General features: G+C 46.0%; 2 protein-coding genes across 14 annotated transcripts in view; both read right to left on the reverse strand.

Annotated features, from left to right (window-relative positions):
- Window positions 1-11009, reverse strand: part of SPATA22 (spermatogenesis associated 22) — a 411549-nt gene extending 400540 nt beyond the window's left edge. For 7 of the 11 annotated variants that reach the window (XR_008621653.2, XM_034941280.3, XM_055101368.2 and 4 more), the window contains exon 1: window positions 9352-9489. The gene's annotated coding sequence lies outside the window, so the exon portion shown is untranslated. Of the gene's footprint in view, window positions 1-9351 lie in introns of all 11 variants that reach the window. The other 4 variants (XM_055101370.2, XM_055101367.2, XM_034941284.3 and 1 more) reach the window with 3 other exon arrangements.
- TRPV3 (transient receptor potential cation channel subfamily V member 3) overlaps window positions 7025-21501 on the reverse strand; it is a 37915-nt gene continuing 23438 nt past the window's right edge. For 2 of the 3 annotated variants that reach the window (XM_034941277.3, XM_055101365.2), the window contains 6 exons: window positions 20768-20933; window positions 17541-17607; window positions 15081-15355; window positions 12958-13070; window positions 11084-11163; window positions 7025-10518 (listed from right to left, as the gene is read on the reverse strand). In XM_034941277.3, coding sequence (XP_034797168.2) covers window positions 10421-10518; window positions 11084-11163; window positions 12958-13070; window positions 15081-15355; window positions 17541-17607; window positions 20768-20933 — 799 coding nt within the window. In that variant the 3' untranslated portion in view covers window positions 7025-10420. The remainder of the gene's footprint in view (window positions 10519-11083; window positions 11164-12957; window positions 13071-15080; window positions 15356-17540; window positions 17608-20767; window positions 20934-21501) is intronic. The other variant, XM_034941278.3, reaches the window with a different exon arrangement.

Consider the following 21501-nt stretch of genomic DNA (forward strand, 5'->3'; position numbering starts at 1 on the left):
AAGCTTCCTTCTCCTGCTGTGAATGTTCCATTGTGTCCTATTTCTGAGTCCAATTTTTCTAGGTCAGCTTTTTCCAGATGTAAATTTTGGCAAGAATATTCTTCCCTCAAATTTTAGTTATTTGTAAAATTTACAATGTACAATTTATATCACTGTGGTTTCAGTCGGTTTCAGGGTTGATTATTCCTATCAAGTCTAATTTTCCCTTTTACAGTCTTTAAAGTTTCTAATTAGATGTGTGGTTGGTTTGTTTTTAATCTATAACATATTGCTGTGTGGTTTTAGCCACTTTGAGTTTTATTTTACTTTGATTATTTCCAACAATCTACATTTGCATTTTTCTCATTTATAAAATGGGAATGATAATAATAATAGTGCCCCTTTCATGGGGTTACTCTGAGGATTAAGTGGGCTAAGACATATAAGCACTTAGCTCAGTGCTTAGCACAGAATACATACTTAACAAATCACTGAAGTTCAAATTCCTAGCATAAAAGGCCCTTCCTGATCTGCCCTCCCTCCCCGACGCCTCCCTACACTCGTCTCCCTTTGGGCCATCTCCACTCCAGTGTCCTTCCCGCTGTTTATTCCTCTAGGCCTTTACATAGACTGACTCCCCTACCCAGAATTCTCCCCCACTGTCCTCCACCTCCCACCCCACCTCAGACTGCGCTCTAGCCAATAATGCCTTTTTCTCCTTCAAAATGCAACCCAACTTTCATTTCATAGCCAACATGGTCTTCGTCGACCTGACTTTGTTGCCACTTTGCCCCTCCTTCTATCCCATCTTGAGGGCATCAGCAGTGTCTTTTTCGATGTCTACAATCTAGAAAGTGACCAATAGAGGTGAGTTGAATAAATGAGCATGCTCAAACATCCCTTCTCTACTGGAACATCTTCGTCTTCCACCAATGGCCCTGCCTTTCTTTTTATCTTCCTTCCCAGTCACCTCCTGAGAACTGTCCCCATCACTCCCAAGTGAAACACTTCGTTTTACACCCTCCAGACTGTTACTATGTCCCAAAGGACAGTGGAAGGAAAAAACAACCATTTAAGTCTGCAAATCCATGGGAAAAAAAAAAGGAAATTTTCTTTTTTTTTTTTTTTTTTTTTTTTTTGAGATGGAGTTTCACTCTTGCTGCCCAAGCTGGAGAGCAATAGCATGATCTCGGCTCACCGCAACCTCTGCCTCCTGGGTTCAAGCGATTCTACCGCCTCAGCCTGTTGAGTAGCTGGGATTATAGGAATGCGCCACCATGCCCGGCTAATTTTGTATTTTTTTAGTAGAGACGGGGTTTCTCCATGTTGGTCAGGCTGGTCTCAAACCCCCGAACTCAGATGATCCACCTGCCTCGGCCTCCAAGAGTGCCGGGATTACAGGCAGGAGCCGCCGCACCAGGCTAAAACAAGGAAATGTTCACACTCAACAATTCCCCTGTTTACAATCCTTTGGTGGCTTCTTACCCTTGTTATGAGATCTCAAAGCCTCACCACGGCTGTCCAAGTCCTACATGCACTGGCCTCTGCCCACCCCTCTAGCCTTATTTCATGTCACTTGGCCCCTTGCTCCCAGCAATTTGGCCACATAAGACTTCTCCAGTCCTCAGATGCACAAAGTTCCCTACCACCATTGCCCACATTTTTCCCACTTACTGAAACCCTTCCCCATCTCCACACTTCCATTAGCTAAATGACGCTTACTCTTAAACATGACTCAGGCTAGGTTAGGCCACTCTGTTATACAAGCTCATTGCCAGTACTAGACTGGCACTTACCCAAATTGCAACCGTAATGCTTTATGACACTGGGGCAGGGGAAGTTATTGTCGGTCTCTGATTAAACTGCAAAAGCTCCAAGAAAGCAGGGATAGCATTTGTCTTATTCTTTGTCGTACCCACAGCACTTCACACATAGAAGGAGCTCAGTGCGTTTTGCTGGATAAATGAGAGTTGCTCTGCTGAGTGTGAAGCTATCTGGAAGGGCTTCTTTGGAAGAGCGGGTTGTCACTTCCCTCACAAGGGTGACCCCAAGATAGCCACTGGAGACCACAGAGGGTGGGAATGGTGAACCACATACAGGCAGTGCTCCAATAGGAGGAGCAAATGAAAAGTGGCAGCTGGGGAAACCCTGAAGCCTGAGAGTCCCATGGGGGTGACCAGGGAGAGAGGCCTATATAGGTCATGGATGTTCCAGGGCAGCAGGACCAGGGAGCGTCTGAAGGCCCGTATTTGCATATCCGACAAAAACAGAGTCTGGAGGGAAATAGCTGCTTAGGGGTTTTTTGTTTGTTTGTTTGTTGTTTTTTGTTTTTTGTTTTTTTTTGAGACGGAGTCTCACTCTGTCACCCATGCTGCAGTACAGTGGCATGATCTCGGCTCACTGCAGCCTCTGCCTCCCGGGTTCCAGCGATTCTCGTGCCTCAGCCTCCTGGGTAGTTTAGATTACAGGCATGCGCCAGCAAGCCTGGCTAATTTTTATATTTTTAGTAGAGATGGGGTTTCATCATATTGGTCAGGCTGGTCTCGAACTCCTGACCTCAGGTGATCTGCCCACCTTGGCCTCCCAAAGTGCTGGGATTACAGGCGTGAGCCACCATGCCCGGCTGCTTTTCTAATATCTCTATACTTCCCACACATACTGCCTTCAAGAGGCTTGTGATCTACCTGTAGAGACCTTTGTATGCCTGTTCCCAAAGCAGACACACCAAAAACCCTAGTCTAGTACTTGGCAGACAGTAGTTCCTGAACACCTACCAAGCCGATGACTGAGAGGGTCACTCAGAGAGGACTTCACCCAGGGCTGCCCCATCAGGCTTGGTGGGTTGCACAATATGAAACTCCAGGGAGGTACCTGCACACACCACAAAGTCAATGGCACAGCTCAGAAGCTTACATCCCATCAAAGCAAAAACAGCACTAAAGTTTCCCCCATTCTGCCAAGAAAAGAACAGGAACTTGACTAGCAAACAAAGTCAACCAAAAAACTGAGGTCTGTAGGGGATTAATGTAGTATAATTAAGGGGAAAAAATACTAAAGCCCCATTAGCTACAGATAGACTAAATGTTTAACAGAAAAACGTCATTTTTAGAAACTACATATTAAGGGAAAGAATAACTTTCACAGTCTTGAAACATAAGAAAGCTCAAGAGCATAGAGAGCATAGAGAGAGGTCCCTAGACAGGAGTTTTCTTGCTCTAAGTGAAAGGCAGGGTCGCGCACAGGGACCTGTAATCCCAGCGCTTCGGGAGGCCGAGGCAGGTGGATCACCTGAGGTCAGGAGTTTGAGACCAGCCTGGCCAACATGGTGAAACCCCATCTCTACTAAAAATACAAAAAATTACCCGGGCTTGGTGGTGGGTGCTTGTAGTCCCAGCTACTTGTGAAGCTGAGGCAGGAGAACTGCTTGAAGCCGGGAGGTGGAGGTTGCAGTGAGCCGAGATCATGCCATTGCACTCCAGCCTGGGTGACAGGGCAAGACTCTGTCAGAAAGACAGAAAGAGAGAGAGAAGGAAAAGAGAAGGAAGGAAGGGAGGGAGGGAGGGAGGGGAGGAGGGAGTGGGGAGGGGAAGGCAACCAAAGCTTAGGAATGTGGGTGCAAATAAATTCACAGGTTTGGTGGTCAGAAGTTGAAGGTGTTTCCAACTTATGGCTTCCATTTTCACTGTAAAATAAGGGATAAAACCAACTACAGCTATTGATATGGAAATGGTGGGGTCACAGGTTTAAGAAGTATGATGGTTTTGAAATAACAAAATATGATGGTTTTAAAAAATAAAACAGAAAACCGATGAAAGAAATGGAACAGCTGGACAGTAACAAGGGTTGCTATAAACATTAAATGAGACATGTATGTAAAGTGCATGGCACTTTATAAATATTCATGTCCTTCTCCCCTCCTACCACCATCTTAAATGGAAGAAACTGTCTTACTTATATTTGTATCATCTATCATTGCCCATACTTCATGTTCAATTTTTGTTGAATTGGTTCTAAATCTTCACACATAGTAAGTGAGATACATTTTTTGAGTTGGACTGAATCCTTTCTGCAGAACTTTGCTGTTACTGTCAGAGGGGTTGCTGGTGCAGTGAGAAAAATGGTAGTTCTTGATACTAGACTAACTAAACTTCAGAGAACCTGGATCCTCCAGCCAGGAAAAAGGATTGTGAACTTCGCATGTCATTCCATCTGTCTCCAAGTCTCGATTTCCCTACCTATTAAACTGGGATACGACACTCACCAAACCTACAAAACAATAACCAACATGATCGGAAGAGCTTTGTAAACAGTGTAGCATACAATCTCAAAGGCTGAACGCATTGAAGGAATCCTTTGGGGAGATAATTTTTCACAGTATCAAGAACCATAAAAATGTTGAAAACTATTGACCTAGGCATCTCCTTCCCAGAAATATATCCTATGACAAGGGTTTCCACCCTTTTTCTACCCGTCCACCCAAAACATCCCCATGGATGGCACATTCCTAAGTTTTGGACTAACGCCTATTAAGCTAGGATGTGAATCACGTACAATCCCTGTCTTGCTGCCACTCAACAAGATACATCCCAGTGAAGGAAGTTATTCTGGGAATCATCTGAATTAAGTAAATAATTCACCAAATGCAGTATTTCACTTATTAACAAATTGGTTGCAAGTTCCACAACCCATCAAGACAAGCAGTCAAGACTTGGCATTCCATCAGAGAAATGCAAATCAAAACCACAATGAGATACCATCTCACACCAGTTAGAATGGCAATCATTAAAAAGTCAGGAAACAACAGGTGCTGGAGAGGATGTGGAGAAACAGGAACACTTTTACACTGTTGGTGGGACTGTAAACTAGTTCAACCATTGTGGAAGTCAGTGTGGCGATTCCTCAGGGATCTAGAACTAGAAATACCATTTGACCCAGCCATCCCATTACTGGGTATATACCCAACGGACTATAAATCATGCTGCTATAAAGACACATGCACACGTATGTTTATTGCGGCACTATTCACAATAGCAAAGACTTGGAACCAACCCAAATGTCCAACAATGATAGACTGGATTAAGAAAATGTGGCACATATACACCATGGAATACTATGCAGCCATAAAAAAAATGATGAGTTCATGTCCTTTGTAGGGACATGGATGAAATTGGAAATCATCATTCTCAGTAAACTATCACAAGGACAAAAAACCAAACACCGCATGTTCTCACTCATAGATGGGAATTGAACAATGAGAACACATGGACACAGGAAGGGGAACATCACACTCTGGGGACTGTTGTGGGGTGGGGGGAGGGGGGAGGGATAGCATTAGGAGAAATACCTAATGCTAAATGACGAGTTAACGGGTGCAGCGCACCAGCATGGCACATGTATACATATGTAACTAACCTGCACATTGTGCACATGTACCCTAAAGCTTAAAGTATAATAAAAAAAACAAAAAAAAAGACTTGGCATTCAAGTTAAGAACTGCCATCCTTATGAAATCACTCAAAGGAATGAAGAACTGAATATACCTATGAATTAGGCTGATCGGCAACAATGATAGTAACAACGTCAGCTCTTTCCTATCTATTCTCTCATTGCCTCCTCATGAAAATCCTGTGTGGTGGACAGGAGGGATTTATACCTTCTGTTCTCCAGGTGGAACCATGGGTTTCTATTCACTCAAAATAATTTGACAGCCAACAGCCATGATGGATAGAGCCCTCGTTTTATTTCTTCCAAAAAAAAAGGGGGGGATACAGGTGCAGAACATGCAGGTTTGTTACATAGGTATACGTGTGCCATGGTGCTTTGCTGCACCTATTGATCCATCCTCTAAGTTCCCTCCCCTCACCCCCTACCCCCAACAGGCCCTGGTGTGTGTTGTTCCCGTCTCTGTGTCCATATGTTCTCAATGTTCAACTCCACTGATGAGTGAGAACATGTGGTGTTTGGTTTTCTATTCCTGTGTTAGTTTGCTGAGGATGATGGCTTCCAGCTTCATCCATGTTCCTACAAAAGACATGATCTCATTCCTTTTTATGGCTGTATAGTATTCCGAGGTGTAGATATAACACATTTTCTTTATCCAGTCTATCATTGATGGGCATTTGGGTTGGTTCCATGTCTTTGCTATTGTAAATAGTGCTGCAATAAACATATGTGTGCATGTGTCTTTATAGTAGAATGATTTACATTCCTTTGGGTGTATACTCAGTAATGGGATTGCTGGGTCAAATGGTATTTCTGGTTGTGGATCTTTGAGGAATCACCATACTGTCTTCCTCAATTGTTGAACTAATTTGCATTCCCACCAACAGTGTAAAAGTGTTCCTATTTCTCCACAGCCTCTCCAGCATCTATTGTTTCCTGACTTTTTAATAATCGCCATTCTGACTGGCGTGAGATGGTATCTCACTGTGGTTTTGATTTGCATTTCTCTAATGACCAGTGATGATGAGCTTTTTTTCATATGTTTGTTGGCCACGTAAATGTCTTCTTTTGAGAAGTGTCTGTTCATATCCTTTGCCCACTTTTTGATGGGGTTGTTTTTTTCTTGTAAATATGTTTAAGTTACTTGTAAATTCTGGATATTAGACCTTTGTCAGATGGGTAGATGGCAAAAATTTTTTCCTATTCTGTAGGTTGCCTGTTCACTCTGATGGTAGTGTGTTTTGCTGTGCAGAAGTGGATAGAGCACTCTTTGAGGGCTTTCATGGCCTGAACCACTGACATTATGTGGCTGTGAATCCCTGGGCACATCACTTCAAGCCCCTGAGTCTCCTTTTATTCAAACTGCTTCCAAAGCTGCTGAGTGGTTCGAATTGGCTACCTGATGTGAATGCGCTTTGAGATGCAAATACGTACAAAGGTGACATGCCTTATGGCTTGCTGGCTCTGTTCCTAAGCCGGAACCAATGATAACGTTCCAGGTCCAAAAATGGGCCTTCCCTTTACCCACTCCTGTTAACGACACTCTAGGGTTTCTAGTCAGTCTGCACATTGGCACACCTAACGCAAGGATAAAACGTGGCCATAACGAGGCAAAATAAATATTTATTAGAAATCAAAAAACCATTTCTTCAATGGCACAAACATGTTCTTACTCTTTGTATGATTTCTTTCTTGAACATAGAGTTTCGCACACACATACACACTAAGAACAAGTAGGTAAATGAGAATTTACAAGGATCCGGCACATTCAAGGAGAATGGGGTGACAATTCTGTGTTTGGAACCAAGATCACAGTAAAAAATATGTAAATCAATGCAGAAATCAAGTACGGCTTCTACCTGGGCCCTGCCCAGAGCGAAAGGTCACAGGTCACCAGGCCTTGAGGAAGGAAAGGAATGTCAATAATACTGGGCTCTCTCAGGCTGGAGCCTTCTAAGAGCCTAAAGACTTCACAGTACAACCTCCAGCACCTTCTCCCACATCCCAGGGAGGAAGGTTAAGCACCTTTTATTCCTAACAGATATATCACATAATGTCTAGAATAATGAATTCTTCCTGAGGAAAAGTTTAGCTAAAGGAGCATTTGCAGCCAAAGGCACTATCTGAGCCTGGGAGACCCCATCCCTGGAAAACACTTTCCCCTGAAATTACTAAAATGTCAATCACGGAGTTTTAGGATGTCCTGATAGACCCACGGGTTCAACGGGGTGTGGGGGGGAGGTGGGGGGAGTGAGGGTGTGTGTGTGCACGGGTGTGGTTTTGTGCACCCCTGTGGGCACACTTGAATTTTGAACTAGTCATAGGGAACATAGGGGACAATGTTGACTGCCAAATGAGACACCTGAGAAAATAGTCCTGTCCCCCAATATAAGCCAAATGCAAAGACTCAAAATGATGGAATAACTGTGCTTTTTAAAAATAAATAAATAATGGCTCAGGGAGACATCTGTGGTCCAAGAATCAGGACACTCCAGCCTCCACAGCTCTGATATGACCTTCCTGCATGACTTTGCCCAAGTACACATTGCTCTCGGAGCATTAGCCTCCGGGCGTAAAACGAAGGAAGTGCTCCTTTTCACTCTGATGCTTCTTGACTTATGGCTTCCCTTGGTAAACCTACCTAGGCTCAGACATTTTGGCTGAAAGCCTTTTGGGGTGGACACTGTTGGGAAGAATATCCAATACAGAAAATGGTCTTGCCAACAAATTCCATCCAGACCCACAGACAGCAGATCACCAAAACATGTGAGATGACAAACATCCATATGGCTCTCCATTCCCCACTTGGACAAAAGCTGGCAGGTTAGGCAAATAGAAAGAAATCAATAATTGGCTTTATCCATTAACATCCAAGTCAAAGCAACTCTGGATATGGCTTTATCCATAACAGATACGGCTTTATCCATTAATGGATATGACTTTCTCCGTTAATATCTGAGTCAAAGCAATTCTGGAATTCCCAGCTCCATAATGTGGAGCATGGCATCATGAATCCAAACCACTTCCTTTCAGACCAAGATGTCTGTTCAGGCTTAATGCGGGTAGCTAACTCCAGATGTGGAATGCTGATTTGTACAATCTCCAGGCTAAAAGGGACCTTAAACTTCTTCCAATGACCATTTTCAACAACATTCCTCATTAAGTGCTCAACCAGCTTCTGCTTAAACATCTCCAACATCTGGAGCAGTTGCTGGATTCTATTGAGCCAAAATCTTTCTCAATTTCCTAATTCTGCCCATTCTGAAACACATCTGCTCCTCCTGCCTCTAGGACAGTTCCCCTCAAATCTTCTCTTCTCCAGAGGCCCATGCCCTGCCCCGACCACCGTGGCTTAGAGCACGCGATTACTCCCTGGGTCAGCTGTGAGGGCAGGGGCTGCTGTGGATTGTGAAGCCTCACACACCCCAGCCCACCTCTCCCCAGCCGGCCCTATCAGGGGCACAGAGTCTCTATCTGTCCAGCTAGTCTGGCACACAGAGTGGCCCAGGGCAGAGAAACTGGCCCAGAGTGCACTGCTAGGCCCGGACTCTTCAGTTTGCCTCAAGCCAGATGAACTAATCTATCGCCATGTTATCTGAAGGCCAAATTTCTATTTCTGCCATTTAAGATTAACATTTATGGTTACTATTTTTATAATTCCACCTCGAACATTTTACATGAATCCTTTCACCAGATAATGGCGGCAGAGTGGATTTTCTGGTGGTTTCGGCCCCAGTCACCTGGAAAATCCTTCCGTCTCCACTTCACCTCTGCCCCCCAGACTGACTCCGTGTCATTTCAGAAAGAGAACATCAGAGGATGAGGACCTAAAAATAAGCTCAAAGTCTTGGCAAATGCTTTTCTCTCACAAGCTTCCCCTTCAGCTTCAAAATTCACAGTTAAAATAAAAAAAAAAAAAATACTTCGTACCAAAGCAGTTGAGGCATTTTGTTAAATTCCCCCACGGAGACATACTGAGGTATGCGACTAACTGCTGAGTTCCAAGATGATATCGATCGAGCAGCTGCTATTTCTGCTTCAGCGGAAGCCACGATCCCAGCACACAGGCATGCGCTGCTGTGAGGTCAGGACGAGGAAAAGAGCCAGGCCCTTTCACCCAGATCGCGGCGGCCCAGCAGGACTTGCCCGGCGTGTCTCATGCAGACTTTTGTGTGTGTGAAGAAAAGCTTTTTGTCTTGCTCTGGGCACCCTGAGGCCAAATATATAATACTTACATCCAGCCCCAAAGCCCCCAGTCTGTCTCCACTTTTAAAATCACAAACTTCATTGTAGTAATTTTCATTCTCAACTGAAATGTCTTTTCCATATTGCAAGTTAAAACCCTGTGTTAATTATGCTACTAAAAACATCTCTCAGCTTGAGACAGTTTGAACCTTGGGGTGTCAGGGGGACGTTCACTCCAAGGATGGTCTCCTTTTCCCCGAAGGGTTCCGGAAGGGTGTTTCCAGAGCGCATTCCCCTCCTCCCCCCGGATATCCGGCTTACCTCCGTCCCCCGCACACTCTGGGATGGGATCAAGGGTCTCCCACAAATTCAGGCAACCCAGTCACAGCAGAAGAGATGGTACAATGTGTGGGCTGACGGGGGAAGCTGGCAGGAGGAAAGACTCCTCTCCCCGCTCCTCAAGACTGCTGCCCCTTTCCCGCCATCCATCTCTCCCAGCCAAGCCGACTTGCAATTGGTAAAACCAGAGGCTTCACCCGGGACTTCAGGAGGCTCCCAGGCTCCAGACTGCTGCTGGCTGTAGGTTTACACCAGCTGTTTGCCAAGTAACAAAATCCAGGATGTTTCCCACTCAGATAAATTGACAACTGCCCCTCAGTTCAGACACCCACTGAGCACTGAGCACGAGGGTGCACTCTGCTTCTAGGCCAGCAGAGCCGGACTCCATCATCCCTCAAAGCCTCTCTGCACAGAGTCGGTGACTCCGCCTGCAGCGCCAGACAGCGCACGCGCACACCAGCTCTGGGTTCCGCTTCTACACCGACGTTTCCGGGAATTCCTCTATTTCTTCAAATGCATTGAGAGTGGTTTTGCTGTTGTTCCTGGAAGAATCTTGGATTTTGTTGAAATCTGCTTTTTTAAAAAATATATGTTTTAGAAATATATCACTCTGCATAATGTGTTTCTTTTTTTTCTTTTTTGAGATGGAGTTTCACTCTTGTCACCCAGGCTGCAGTGCAGTGGTGTGATCTCAGCTCACTGCAACCTCCACCTCCCAGGTTCAAGCAATTCTCCTGACTCGGCCTCTCGAGTAGCTGGGATTATAGGCACCTGCCACCACGTTCGGCTAATTTTTGTATCTTTAGTAGAGACAAGGTTTCACCATGTTGGCCAGGCTGGTCTCAAACTCCTGACCTCAGGTGATTCACCCGACTCGGCCTCCCAAACTGCTGGGATTACAGTCGCGAGCCACCGCGCCCGGCCTGCATGATGTGTTTCTATGGCTTAGGGCTACACCATTTTAAAAGTTGTGCCAACTAGGGTTCTAAAAGTCAGAGCTGGAAGAGACCTAAGAAGCATTTCCATTCAACCCTCCCATTTGACAGATGGGGAAAGTCAGGACCCTTAGACTTGATCTGCCCAAGGTTACATGGTCTGAGACAGGAGCGGACACCATGTCACCTCACAGCGACAGTACCTGTTCGTCTTACAGGCCCCGGGTCTTCGTTAAGGAAGGAGACGTGCGTCTTCCATTCAGTCCACTTCACCTCATTGATCCTGCAAATGTGATCATCATTCTTACTATTTCACCAGTGCCTCACTGAGTACAAACAAATAGCCCTGCGTTTGGGACGTCCTGGTGTCTACACAGCTCCCCTTCTGTCTGTCCTAGAGATCAGGAGCACCCCTGACCCGAGGGGTCACACCAAAGTTGTTGGAGTTTGAACTCTATCCCCATCTCCACGTCCCCAGGCCTCAGAGAATCAGTTCTCCTTCCATTGTAGGGAACTCAGAAATCCTGCAAGTTGCCCAGACAGGTGTAAAGGGTCCAACTTCAGACAACAGCTGCTGTGCCTGACTGGTGACAGCCCAAGGGGAAGCAGGGACAGACAGAGGGAGGGCCCGGGCCGCGAGGGTGTGAAGATTAAACTCCAAGTGTAGCAGGGGTTGAGGAAGCACGAAGAGCCTGTGGTTAGGGTCAGCGCCCCAACAAGAGTGGGTGGCGTCTGAGGTGTTAGAATACAACCATAGGCATTGATGTGACTTCAATTCACACCCAGAGAACATCTCTAGAGTGAGGGTGGCAACATCAGAACTGTTTGTTAGGGTAATGATTGCAGTCAGAAATGATGCTTTCCACGGGGTGCGGTTTCAGTCAGAGAAGTGGGTTAAGGTATGGTCATACTCAAAGAAGGTGGTCTGTAGGCTCAGGCAGTTGGGTCAGGGTAGGAGGAGGTGGGCTTATCAGAAAAGGTGTTCATGGGGCTGGGCACCGTGGCTTACACCTGTAATCCCAGCACTTTGGGAGGCCGACGGGGGTGGATCACTTGAGGCCAGGAATTCAAGACCAGCCTGGCCAACATGATGAAACCTCATCTCTAATAAAAATACAAAAATTATCCAGGCGTGGTGGCATATGCCTGCAGTCCCAGCTAGTGGGGAGGCTGAGGCAGGAGAATCGCTTGAACCGGGGAGGCGGAGGTTGCAGTGAGCAGAGATCACACCACTGCACTCCAGCCTGGAACTCCTTTTAAAAAAAAAGAAAAGAAAAGAAAAAGAAAAGGTGGTCATAGGATATGTAAGGACTTTAAAGAAAAAATGCAAAAAGCCAGAGATCTGTCCAAGTAGCCGCGTCACTTTCCATCTGCCGGGGGCAAAAGGGGCCTCAAGTCACCTGGGGTCACAGGAACTCACCAGGGTAAACAGCAGGAAAAGGAGTACCCAGCAGGCAGGTCTTCCCTAAACCAGATAGCGAACACAGAGAGACCATGGAGGCACCTCCAAAAAAGCAGAGAGAGGGGCTGGGTGCGGTGGCTCATGCCTGTAATCCCAGCACTTTGGGAGGCCGAGGTGGGTGGATCACCTGAGGTCAGGAGTTCGAGACCAGCCTGACCAACATGGTGAAACTCTGCCTCTACTAAAAATACAAAAATTAGCCAGGTGTGGTGGCACATGCCTGTAGTCCCAGCTACTCGGGAGGCTGAGGCAGGAGAATCACTTGAACCCGGGAGGCAGAGGTTGCAATGAGCTAAGATCGTGCCATTGCACTCCAGCCCGGGCAACAACAGCAAAATTCCGTCTCAAAAAAAATATAAAAAGAAAGAAAAATGCAGAGAGGGGAGCCACTGTTGGCAGTCTCCTTCTCTTTCTCTTCTGAAGCTCGGGAACCCCCATCTCAGGGCCTGCAACCCCATAAGCAAATTCCTTCTTCCAAGGAGTCCACTGGAAGAGACAGTAGCTGTGGTTATGGTTAGCAAGTGGCGGCACTGTTTCTCTAACATCCTGTCACCGTCCTGCCCCTCTCTACCCACCCCAAAGACCACCACCCCAGGGCCCTTCTCCCTTTGTTACCGCAAACACAGTCGGAAATCATCCTCGGCCACTTTGCACAGCTCTCCCATCCGGAATCTGCTCCTCAGCCATTCTGGTAACATTTTCTCAAACTCCAAGATGGTCCTGGCTCTCTGGGGACATAAGCAAGTCTAAGGAGTAGGCATCCACACTCACAAGCACACACCAGGGCACACACACTGTCGGGGAGCCCACTCCACCCTCACCTCATGCTTAATGCATAGATCGCAAGGGTTTGGCTAATCTACAGAATTCAAAGACAAAAAAGCAGGCCGGGCACAGTGGCTCATGCCTATAATCCCAGCACTTTGGGAGGCCAAGGTGGGTGGATCACCTGAGGTCAGGAGTTTGAGACCAGCCTGGCCAACATGGCGAAACCCTGTTTCTACTAAAAACACAAAAATTAGGGCTGAGCGCAATGGCTCTTGCCTGTAATCCCAGCACTTTGGGAGGCCAAGGCGGGTGGATCACCTGAGATCAGGAGTTTGAGACCAGCCTGGCCAACATGGCAAATCCCCGTCTCTACTAAAAACACAAAAATTAGCTAGGCGTATGTCAGGCGCCTATAATCCCAGCTACTTGGGAGGCTGAGGCAGGAGAATCACTTGAACCTGGAGGTTGGAGTTTGCAGTGAGCTGAGATCCCACCACTGCACTCCAGCCTGGGTGACAGAGCGAAACTCCATGATATAAATAATATTTCTGAAAGCCCAGGAGCTTCCTATCTGACAGTGCTGGGGTCCTGGAATCCCATGGCAGAGGACCGTTCAAACATCATTTGTCCCACCCCCTCCCAGGCTTGGAATCTCTCTGCAGTTTCCTGGCCATAATTTTTCCAGTCTCTCTTGAATAGTATCAACAAACCAATTAAGAGGGCCTTGGACAGGCGCAGTGGCTCACACCTGTAATCCCAGCAGTTTGGGAGGCTGAGGCGGGCGAATCACTTTGAGCTCAGGAGTAAGCGGCCAGCCTAGGCAACATGGTGAAACCCCATCTCTACAAAAAATACAAAAATGACCCAGGTGTGGTGGCGCGTGCCTGTAATCCCAGGTACTTGGGAGGCTGTGGGAGAATCGCTTGAGCCCGGGAGGCAGAGGTTGCAGTGAGCTGATAATCGTGCCACTGCACTCCAGCCTGGGCAACAGAGCAAGACCCTGTCTCAAAAAAAAAAAAAAAAAAAAAAAAAAGGAGGGCCTTAATAATGAGAAACTTCCATGTGTGACATCAAAGCTTTTCTCCCTGTAGTAACCCCACGTACATCTGCCTTCCAGGACCACAGAAGGCATCTGCTCCCTCTTTCATAGGTTGCTCTGCAGATATCCAAAGGCACGCTCACCTTTTTCCAATGAGCCTTTCTTTTTTTTTTTTTTTTTTTTCTATTTTTGAGACAGAGTTTTTGCTCTGTCACCCAGGCTGCAGTGCAATGACACGATCTCAACTCGCTGCAACCTCCACCTCCTGGGTTCAAGCGATCCTCCTGCCTCATCCTCCCGAGTAGCTGGGATTACAGGTGCGTACTAACACACCTGGCTAGTTTTTGTACTTTTAGTAGCGATGAGGTTTCACCATGTTGGCCAAGCTGAGCTCGAACTCTTGACCTCAGGTGATCCACCCGCTTCGGCCTTCCAAAGTGCTAAGATTACAGGGGTGAGCCACCATGCCCGGCCGCCAACCACCATTTCTTAAGAGGCAGTCTCCAGTCCTCTCCCAAACCTGGTTACCACCTCTGGACCCATCCTATGCATTGGTTTCCTCAGCATGTAAGAAGTGTTCAGGCCAGGATGGAATAGAGCAGAACTGTCACCTCCACTGTCCTAGATGCTGTACTCCTCTTAATGCAACCTAAGGTCAAACTTCAACATCCACACATCACACTGTCAACCCTGAGCAGAGCACCCCCATAAGCCTGAGTTTTTCTACACATTCTGTTGCACAGCCACACTCCCTAGACCCTACACTCAAAGAACCTAGGCTAAGGCCTCCTCAAACCTGGCCACACACTGAGGAGCTTGTGCAGATTCTCAGGCCCCACCTCAGACCCACTGGTGCTGACAGTAGTCAATGACCACGTGCTGAACTGAGTCCCGTGGAGGCCCCCACACTGGGGTCTCCGCCTAGGCTCACCTGCAGGCGCCAGATGCGTTCGCTCTCCTTGGAGACGTTCTCCACAGTCTCGCCCATCAGAGCAATGAGCATGTTGAGGAGCAGAACAAAGGTGAGGATGACATAGGTGATGAGCAGGAACAGAAAGAGAATGGGATACTTGGAGTTCTGCTGGATGTTCAGGTCACCCAGGCCTATGGTGAGCTTGAAGAGTTCCAGCACTGCGTCGCTGAAACTGCCGTAGGAGCTGCAGTCCTTGTTGTCTTTGGGACACTTCTCGATCAGCGAGGCCAAGGCTAAGGGAACATAACAGGGTGCTCTCCTCAGCTCTCTGCCTGGTAATTACTCTACAAGCTTGCGTGTATTTGCCTACATGACAAGCCTGCTGCCTCCTTCTCTCTGGCCATTAAATCCCATCTCCAGTTTCAGGTCCTCTCAAAGCCTCATCAGGCTGGCTTCTCTGGCCTGGCCTCCTGCAGAAAGCCCTTCCACCTAACAAAGCCCAGAGTCTTCTCTCCTTCCTTTACCCCGCAGTCTGCCCTTGATCACTTGCAGCCTTGCAGAGCCACTAATTATAATCCATGTGTGTGTCCCTGGCTCCCCAGCTAGTCTTTGAGCTCCTGACTTCCTCTAACCTGGGTCACCTCCCTCAAGGCTGTAAGATCCTGAGTCTCCTCCTAATGCTCTGTTGTGAGTTCCCTGTGAGCAAGACCAGGCTCACACTTCCCTTCTTTCCAACACACCACAGTAGAGGTTCACTGCTGAATGGTTGGATGGATGGATGGATGGATATGGAGGGATGGATGGAGGGATGGATGATTAGATGGAGGGATGAATGGATGGATGGACGGATGACTGGATGGATGGATGGATGGATGGATGGATGGATGGATGGATAGATGATTAGATGGATGGATGGATTGATGATTGGATGGATGGATGGATGGATGGATGGATGGATGGGTGATGAGATGGATGGATGGATGGATGGATGGATAGATGGATGGATGGACCGATTGATCGATGGGTGGATGGATGATTAAATGGATGAATGGATGGATGACTGGATGGATGGATGGATGGATGGATGATTAGATGGATGATTAGATGGATGGATGGACCGATTGATCGATGGATGGATGGATGATTGGATGGATGGATAGATGGATGGATGGATGGATGGATGGATGGATGGATGGATAGATCAATGGATGGATCGATGGATGAATGATTAGATGGATGGATGGATGGATGGATAGACGGATGGATGGACCGATTGATCGATGGATGAATGGATGGATGACTGGATGGATGGATGGATGGATGGATGGATGGATGGATGGATGATTGGATGGATGATTAGATGGATGGATGGATAGATGGATAGATCAATGGATGGATCGATGGATGAATGATTGGATGGATGGATGGATGGATGGATGAATGGATGGATAGATGGATAGATCGATGGATCGATGGATGAATGATTGGATGGATGGATGGATGGATGGATGGATGGATGGATGGATGGACAGGTGGATGAGCAAATTAAATGAGGAGTAAATAGATGGATGAATAAACAAGCAGGTGAAGGAGCAAATAAATAAGCAAATTGTGACCCAGAAAAGGTACCAGACAGATGGAAACAGGTACCTAATTTCAAATGTCAATGGTCACTGAAGAAAAGAAAAAAAAGCAACTGGTACGTGGGGGAAAACGATATCTCTCTATGCAGAGGTTAGAAATGCAACCAGATGGTGCTGTTCCCTCTGTTGTAAATGGAGAGATTTTAAGAGGGGGCTCCTTCCTGGTCCCAGCAGACCAGAGAGGCTCTCACAGTTATATCTAAAGCAAACTGTGAGAGTAACGTGATGTGAAATTCAAAGGAAATCACCTCAGGGTATTAATTTGCTCCTACTTTGCAAAGACCATCAATTGAGTTTCTGTGGACTTTAGTTTCCGCATCTGTTAAAATGGGGCTGAAAACACTTGCAGAACCTATCTTAAGTCGTGAGGGCCACGTAAGCAATGAATGTGAAAGCCAGAGGTATATACCACATGGTGAAGTTGGATTATGAGTGGCTGGCCTGGTTTGAATCCTGGAGTCTCTAAGCCTCAGTTACCTTATGATCGGGGTGATGATTCCCACTTGATCAAGTTGTTGAGAGAAGTAAAAAGGTAATGCTTGATTAGGAGATATACCTAATGTAAATGACGAGTTAATGGGTGCAGCATACCAACATGGCACATGTATACATACATAACAAACCTGCATGTTGTGCACATGTACCCTAGAACTTAAAGTATAATAAAATATATATGTATATATATAAAGGTAATGCTTGGAAAATGCCAAGCATGGCAAGTGCCCCACTGGTAGTTGGTCTAATTGTTGCCGAGGCCGCCATGCACTTTGCCATTTTGACATCTGTATAAAGTGTTTATAAATGTGGGAGTTACTATTATTTATAAATCAATTACCTACTCCAAATCCAAGCAAAAACACGATATATACGAACAAGAACTTCAGAACATCATGCAAAATGACCTATAAGGAAATAAACATAATTCAAGTGTAAGGTGCAAGCACATATTCACGGCACCCTGATCTTCCTGCTTCCCACCCTCTCCCACCCCCCACCCTAACTGTCTCTTCACTTGGGCCACTCTCCCTTCCCCCAGCCAAATCCTCCTGATGCTCCAAGGCTCAACACTGGATCCCGCCTCCTCCAGGAAGCCTTCTGTTTCTGCTCCAGCCCCAGGTTCTCTTCTCCCTGTGATTCACCCTGTACCTTTCACCATAGGGTCTCACACTGGAATCCTCACACTTGCTGGGGGCAGTGGCATGCCGGAGCCAGCTCAGAAGAGCTCGCAAGAGCTGATCGTTAAACTCTCATGAAGCTTGTGAGCTGGTTGTTAAACACAGCCATTATTCAGAACTAAATCAATGAATAAGATGAATAAGCTCTGAGGATCTAATGGACAGCATGATGACTATAGTTAACAATTCCGTGTTGTGTACTAGAAATTTGCTAAGAGAATAGATCATAAATGTTCTCACCACACACAAAGAAATGGCAACTATGTGAGGCGATGGGTGTGTTAACTAATTGGAAATTGGAAATCATTTCACAATATATACCTATATCAAATCCTCACATTGTACATCTTAAATTTATACAATTATATATGTCAGCTGTACCTCAATAAAGCTGGGGGTAAAGAAATTATTATTTGCATTGCCAAAAAATTAAACCATATAAACTTACAGTTAAATAAAATAAGTTATATTTAAAACAAAGACAGGCCAGGGTGCAGTGACTCACGCCTGTAATCCCAACACTTTGAGAGGCTGAGGTGGGTGGATCTCCTGAGGTCAGGAGTTGGAGGCCAGCCTGACCAACATGGCGAAACCTCGTCTCTACTAAAAATACAAAAATTAGCTGGGTATGGTGGCACACACCTGTGATCGCAGCTACTCCAGAGGCTGAGGCAGGAGAATTGCTTGAACCCAGGAGGAAGGGGTTGCAGTGAGCCTAGATCGCACCACTGCACTCCAGCCTGGGAGGCAGAGCCAGACTCTGTCTCAAAAAATTAATTAATTAATTAATTTAATTAAATAAAACAAAGACAATAAATGTTCGAAACTCATCCCCGTCCAGTTATTTCACTATATTTACAATTGTGTGTGCTTTTGAGGTTACTTGTCTCTATCATAGCCATATGGCAGGAATTCTAGAGCGATGTGGATCTGCACGTTTCTCCCTAACTCCATGTCCAGTAACATAATGTTGGTAGCTGGAAATTGGCCCTGAGAGGAGAACAGTAGTCTGCCCTTCTCTTCGATTTCACTTTCTGCAGTTTTGGTTGCCTGTGGTCAACTATGACCCAGAAATATTACACACAATACAATATTCTGAGAGAGACAACATTCACATACTTTTATTACAGTATATTGTTATCATTGTTCTGTTAGTTATTGCCATTAATCTCACTATGCCTAATTTATAAAATAAATTTTATAAATTCCACATAGCCAGTTGAGTCTTAGAATAATTTGTTGATTCACCCCCGCCCACCCCCCAGCACTTTGGGAGGCCAAGGCGGACAGATCACCTGAGGTCAAGAGTTGGAGACCAGCCTGACCAACATGGCGAAACTCCATCTCTACTAAAAGTACAAAAATTAGCTGGGCATGGTGCATGCCTGTAGTCCCAGCTACTCAGGAGGCTGGGACGGGAGAATTGCTTGAGCCCGGGAGGCAGAGGTTGCAGTGAGCCGAGATCGCACTATTGCACTCCAGCCTGGGCAACAGAGCGAGACTCAGTCACAAACAAACAAAAAAAAAGCAAAAATTATTCTAAGACTCAACTGGCTAAGTGGAATTTACAATAAACTGTATTGTATAGTATATTTTCATTATTTGCATAGATGTATATGTATAGGAAAAAACATGGCATATTATATAATGTTTGGTACTATCTGCAGTTTCAGGCATTCATGGGGGGTCTTAGAACGTCTCCCCCAAGAATAAGGGGGGACTACTGTATTTACATCATGAAAATTGGTAAATGCCACAAATCAGAGATCGATTGACTCATTGTTTTGTTGATATCTAGCTCTAAATGATTTAAGACAGTGATGGAGAAACTATTAATCCAGTTTAAATTTTAAAATGTGTTCTGTCTGCAGCCTTTACATTATGTATAGCACAAAAATATCAACAGAATATTATTCTGGTATTTGCAAACTAGTATCCAATTCAGCAAAGAAGTTGCTCACATCATTGACAAACAAGTAAAGTTCAACATAAATCTTCATTGTTTCACTTTAATCACTGCTTATAAAGAAAACTGTCAACCAACATTCATGTCTGATAGCACTCTTTTGTCAATTGCAACCAAAAGTTGACAACAAAAACTAGAATTCAATAAAAAGCAACAAATAGGCCTGGCGCGGTGGTTCATGCCTGTAATCCCAGCACTTTGGGAGGCCGAGGCAGGCGGATCACCTGAGGTCCGGAGTTCGAGACAATCCTGGCCAACATGCTGAAACCCTGTCTCTACTAAAAATACAAAAATTAGCCAACATAGTGGTGCGTGCCTGTGATCCCAGCTACTCTGGAGGCTGAGGCAGGAGAATTGCTTGAACCCAGGAGGCAGAGGTTGCAGGGAGCCGAGATCGCACCACCGCACTCTGGCCTGGGCAGCAGAGCAAGACTCGGTCTCAAAAAAAAAAAAAAAAAAAAGCAACAAATTATTCTGAGACTCAACTGGCTATGTGGAATTTACAATAAACTGTATGGTATATTTTCATTATTTGCAAATTGTGTGATACACATCGTTTATATAGTAAAATGTATGATAAGTGTTATGTGTATATGTATGGAATATACATATTCCACCTATACACACACACATACACACACACACACAGAACAGTTGTTAAATGTTTACCAGCACGCCACTGCCCAGGGGTGAGAACATTCCTCCACAAACTGTACCCCTCCCCAGCACCCCACAAGCCTGGGGGATTTAAGGTCTTGACACTTAAAGCCTGGCCGAAAGCAAAGGGAGTGCATGGCATTTGGGAGAAAGAGCAGTGACCTGCCCCTTGGTAAACCCCTCTTCCTCTCCAGATCTCAGTTTCCCCATCTGAAAAATGGCCATCCTCCGAGGGCCCTCCCGCCGGCGCAGCTCTCAACGCACCTTCTGGATCATGACGCTGTACATGCCCATGGACTGGAAACCCCGCGTATAGTAGAGCATGTTCGCCCAGCCCAGGGCCATGGCCAGCACGAGGCAGGCGAGGTACTCTTTGTAGGCAAACAAGTACAAGAAGACAGACAGTATCACAAGCACAGCTTGGACAAAACTGTTCAGGAGACACAGGAGACACGGGCCTTACTTACTTCTCAGCATGAGGGCAAAGATATGCAAATCCCCCAAACCTCCCTTAAACCCCCTGAACAGTCACCCGGGTGATGGATGCTAAGAGACCAGAATCACGCTGCCTCAGATCCATTTGGCTACCATAGAATTCAGCCTGTACAGACATCACCAGATGCCACTCACAGCCTGTGGTAAGCTGATTGCAGCTGGTGGGGACTTTAAAAAAAGAAAAAACACACATCCACAGGGCCGCAGAAGATTCTAGGGTACTGCCCGGGAGGCCATATATTTTTTAAATTACCCGCACGGGCCTGGTGTAGTGGCTCTCGCCTGTAATCCCAACACTTTGGGAGGCTGAGATAGGAGAAACGCTTCAGGCCAGGAGTTCGGGACCAGCCTGAGTGACATAGTGAGACCTCGTCTCTACAAAAAAAAAAAAAAGAAAAGAAAAATAATCTAAATCACCCACATAATTTCTGACTCCTGCATCGATTTGAGAACTACTGGAGTAGACCAAAGATGTGGTAAATGATTGTATTTTTAACCAAAAT

This window comes from Pan paniscus, chromosome 19, assembly GCF_029289425.2.
Source record: "Pan paniscus chromosome 19, NHGRI_mPanPan1-v2.0_pri, whole genome shotgun sequence".
Taxonomy (NCBI): Eukaryota; Metazoa; Chordata; class Mammalia; order Primates; family Hominidae; genus Pan; species Pan paniscus.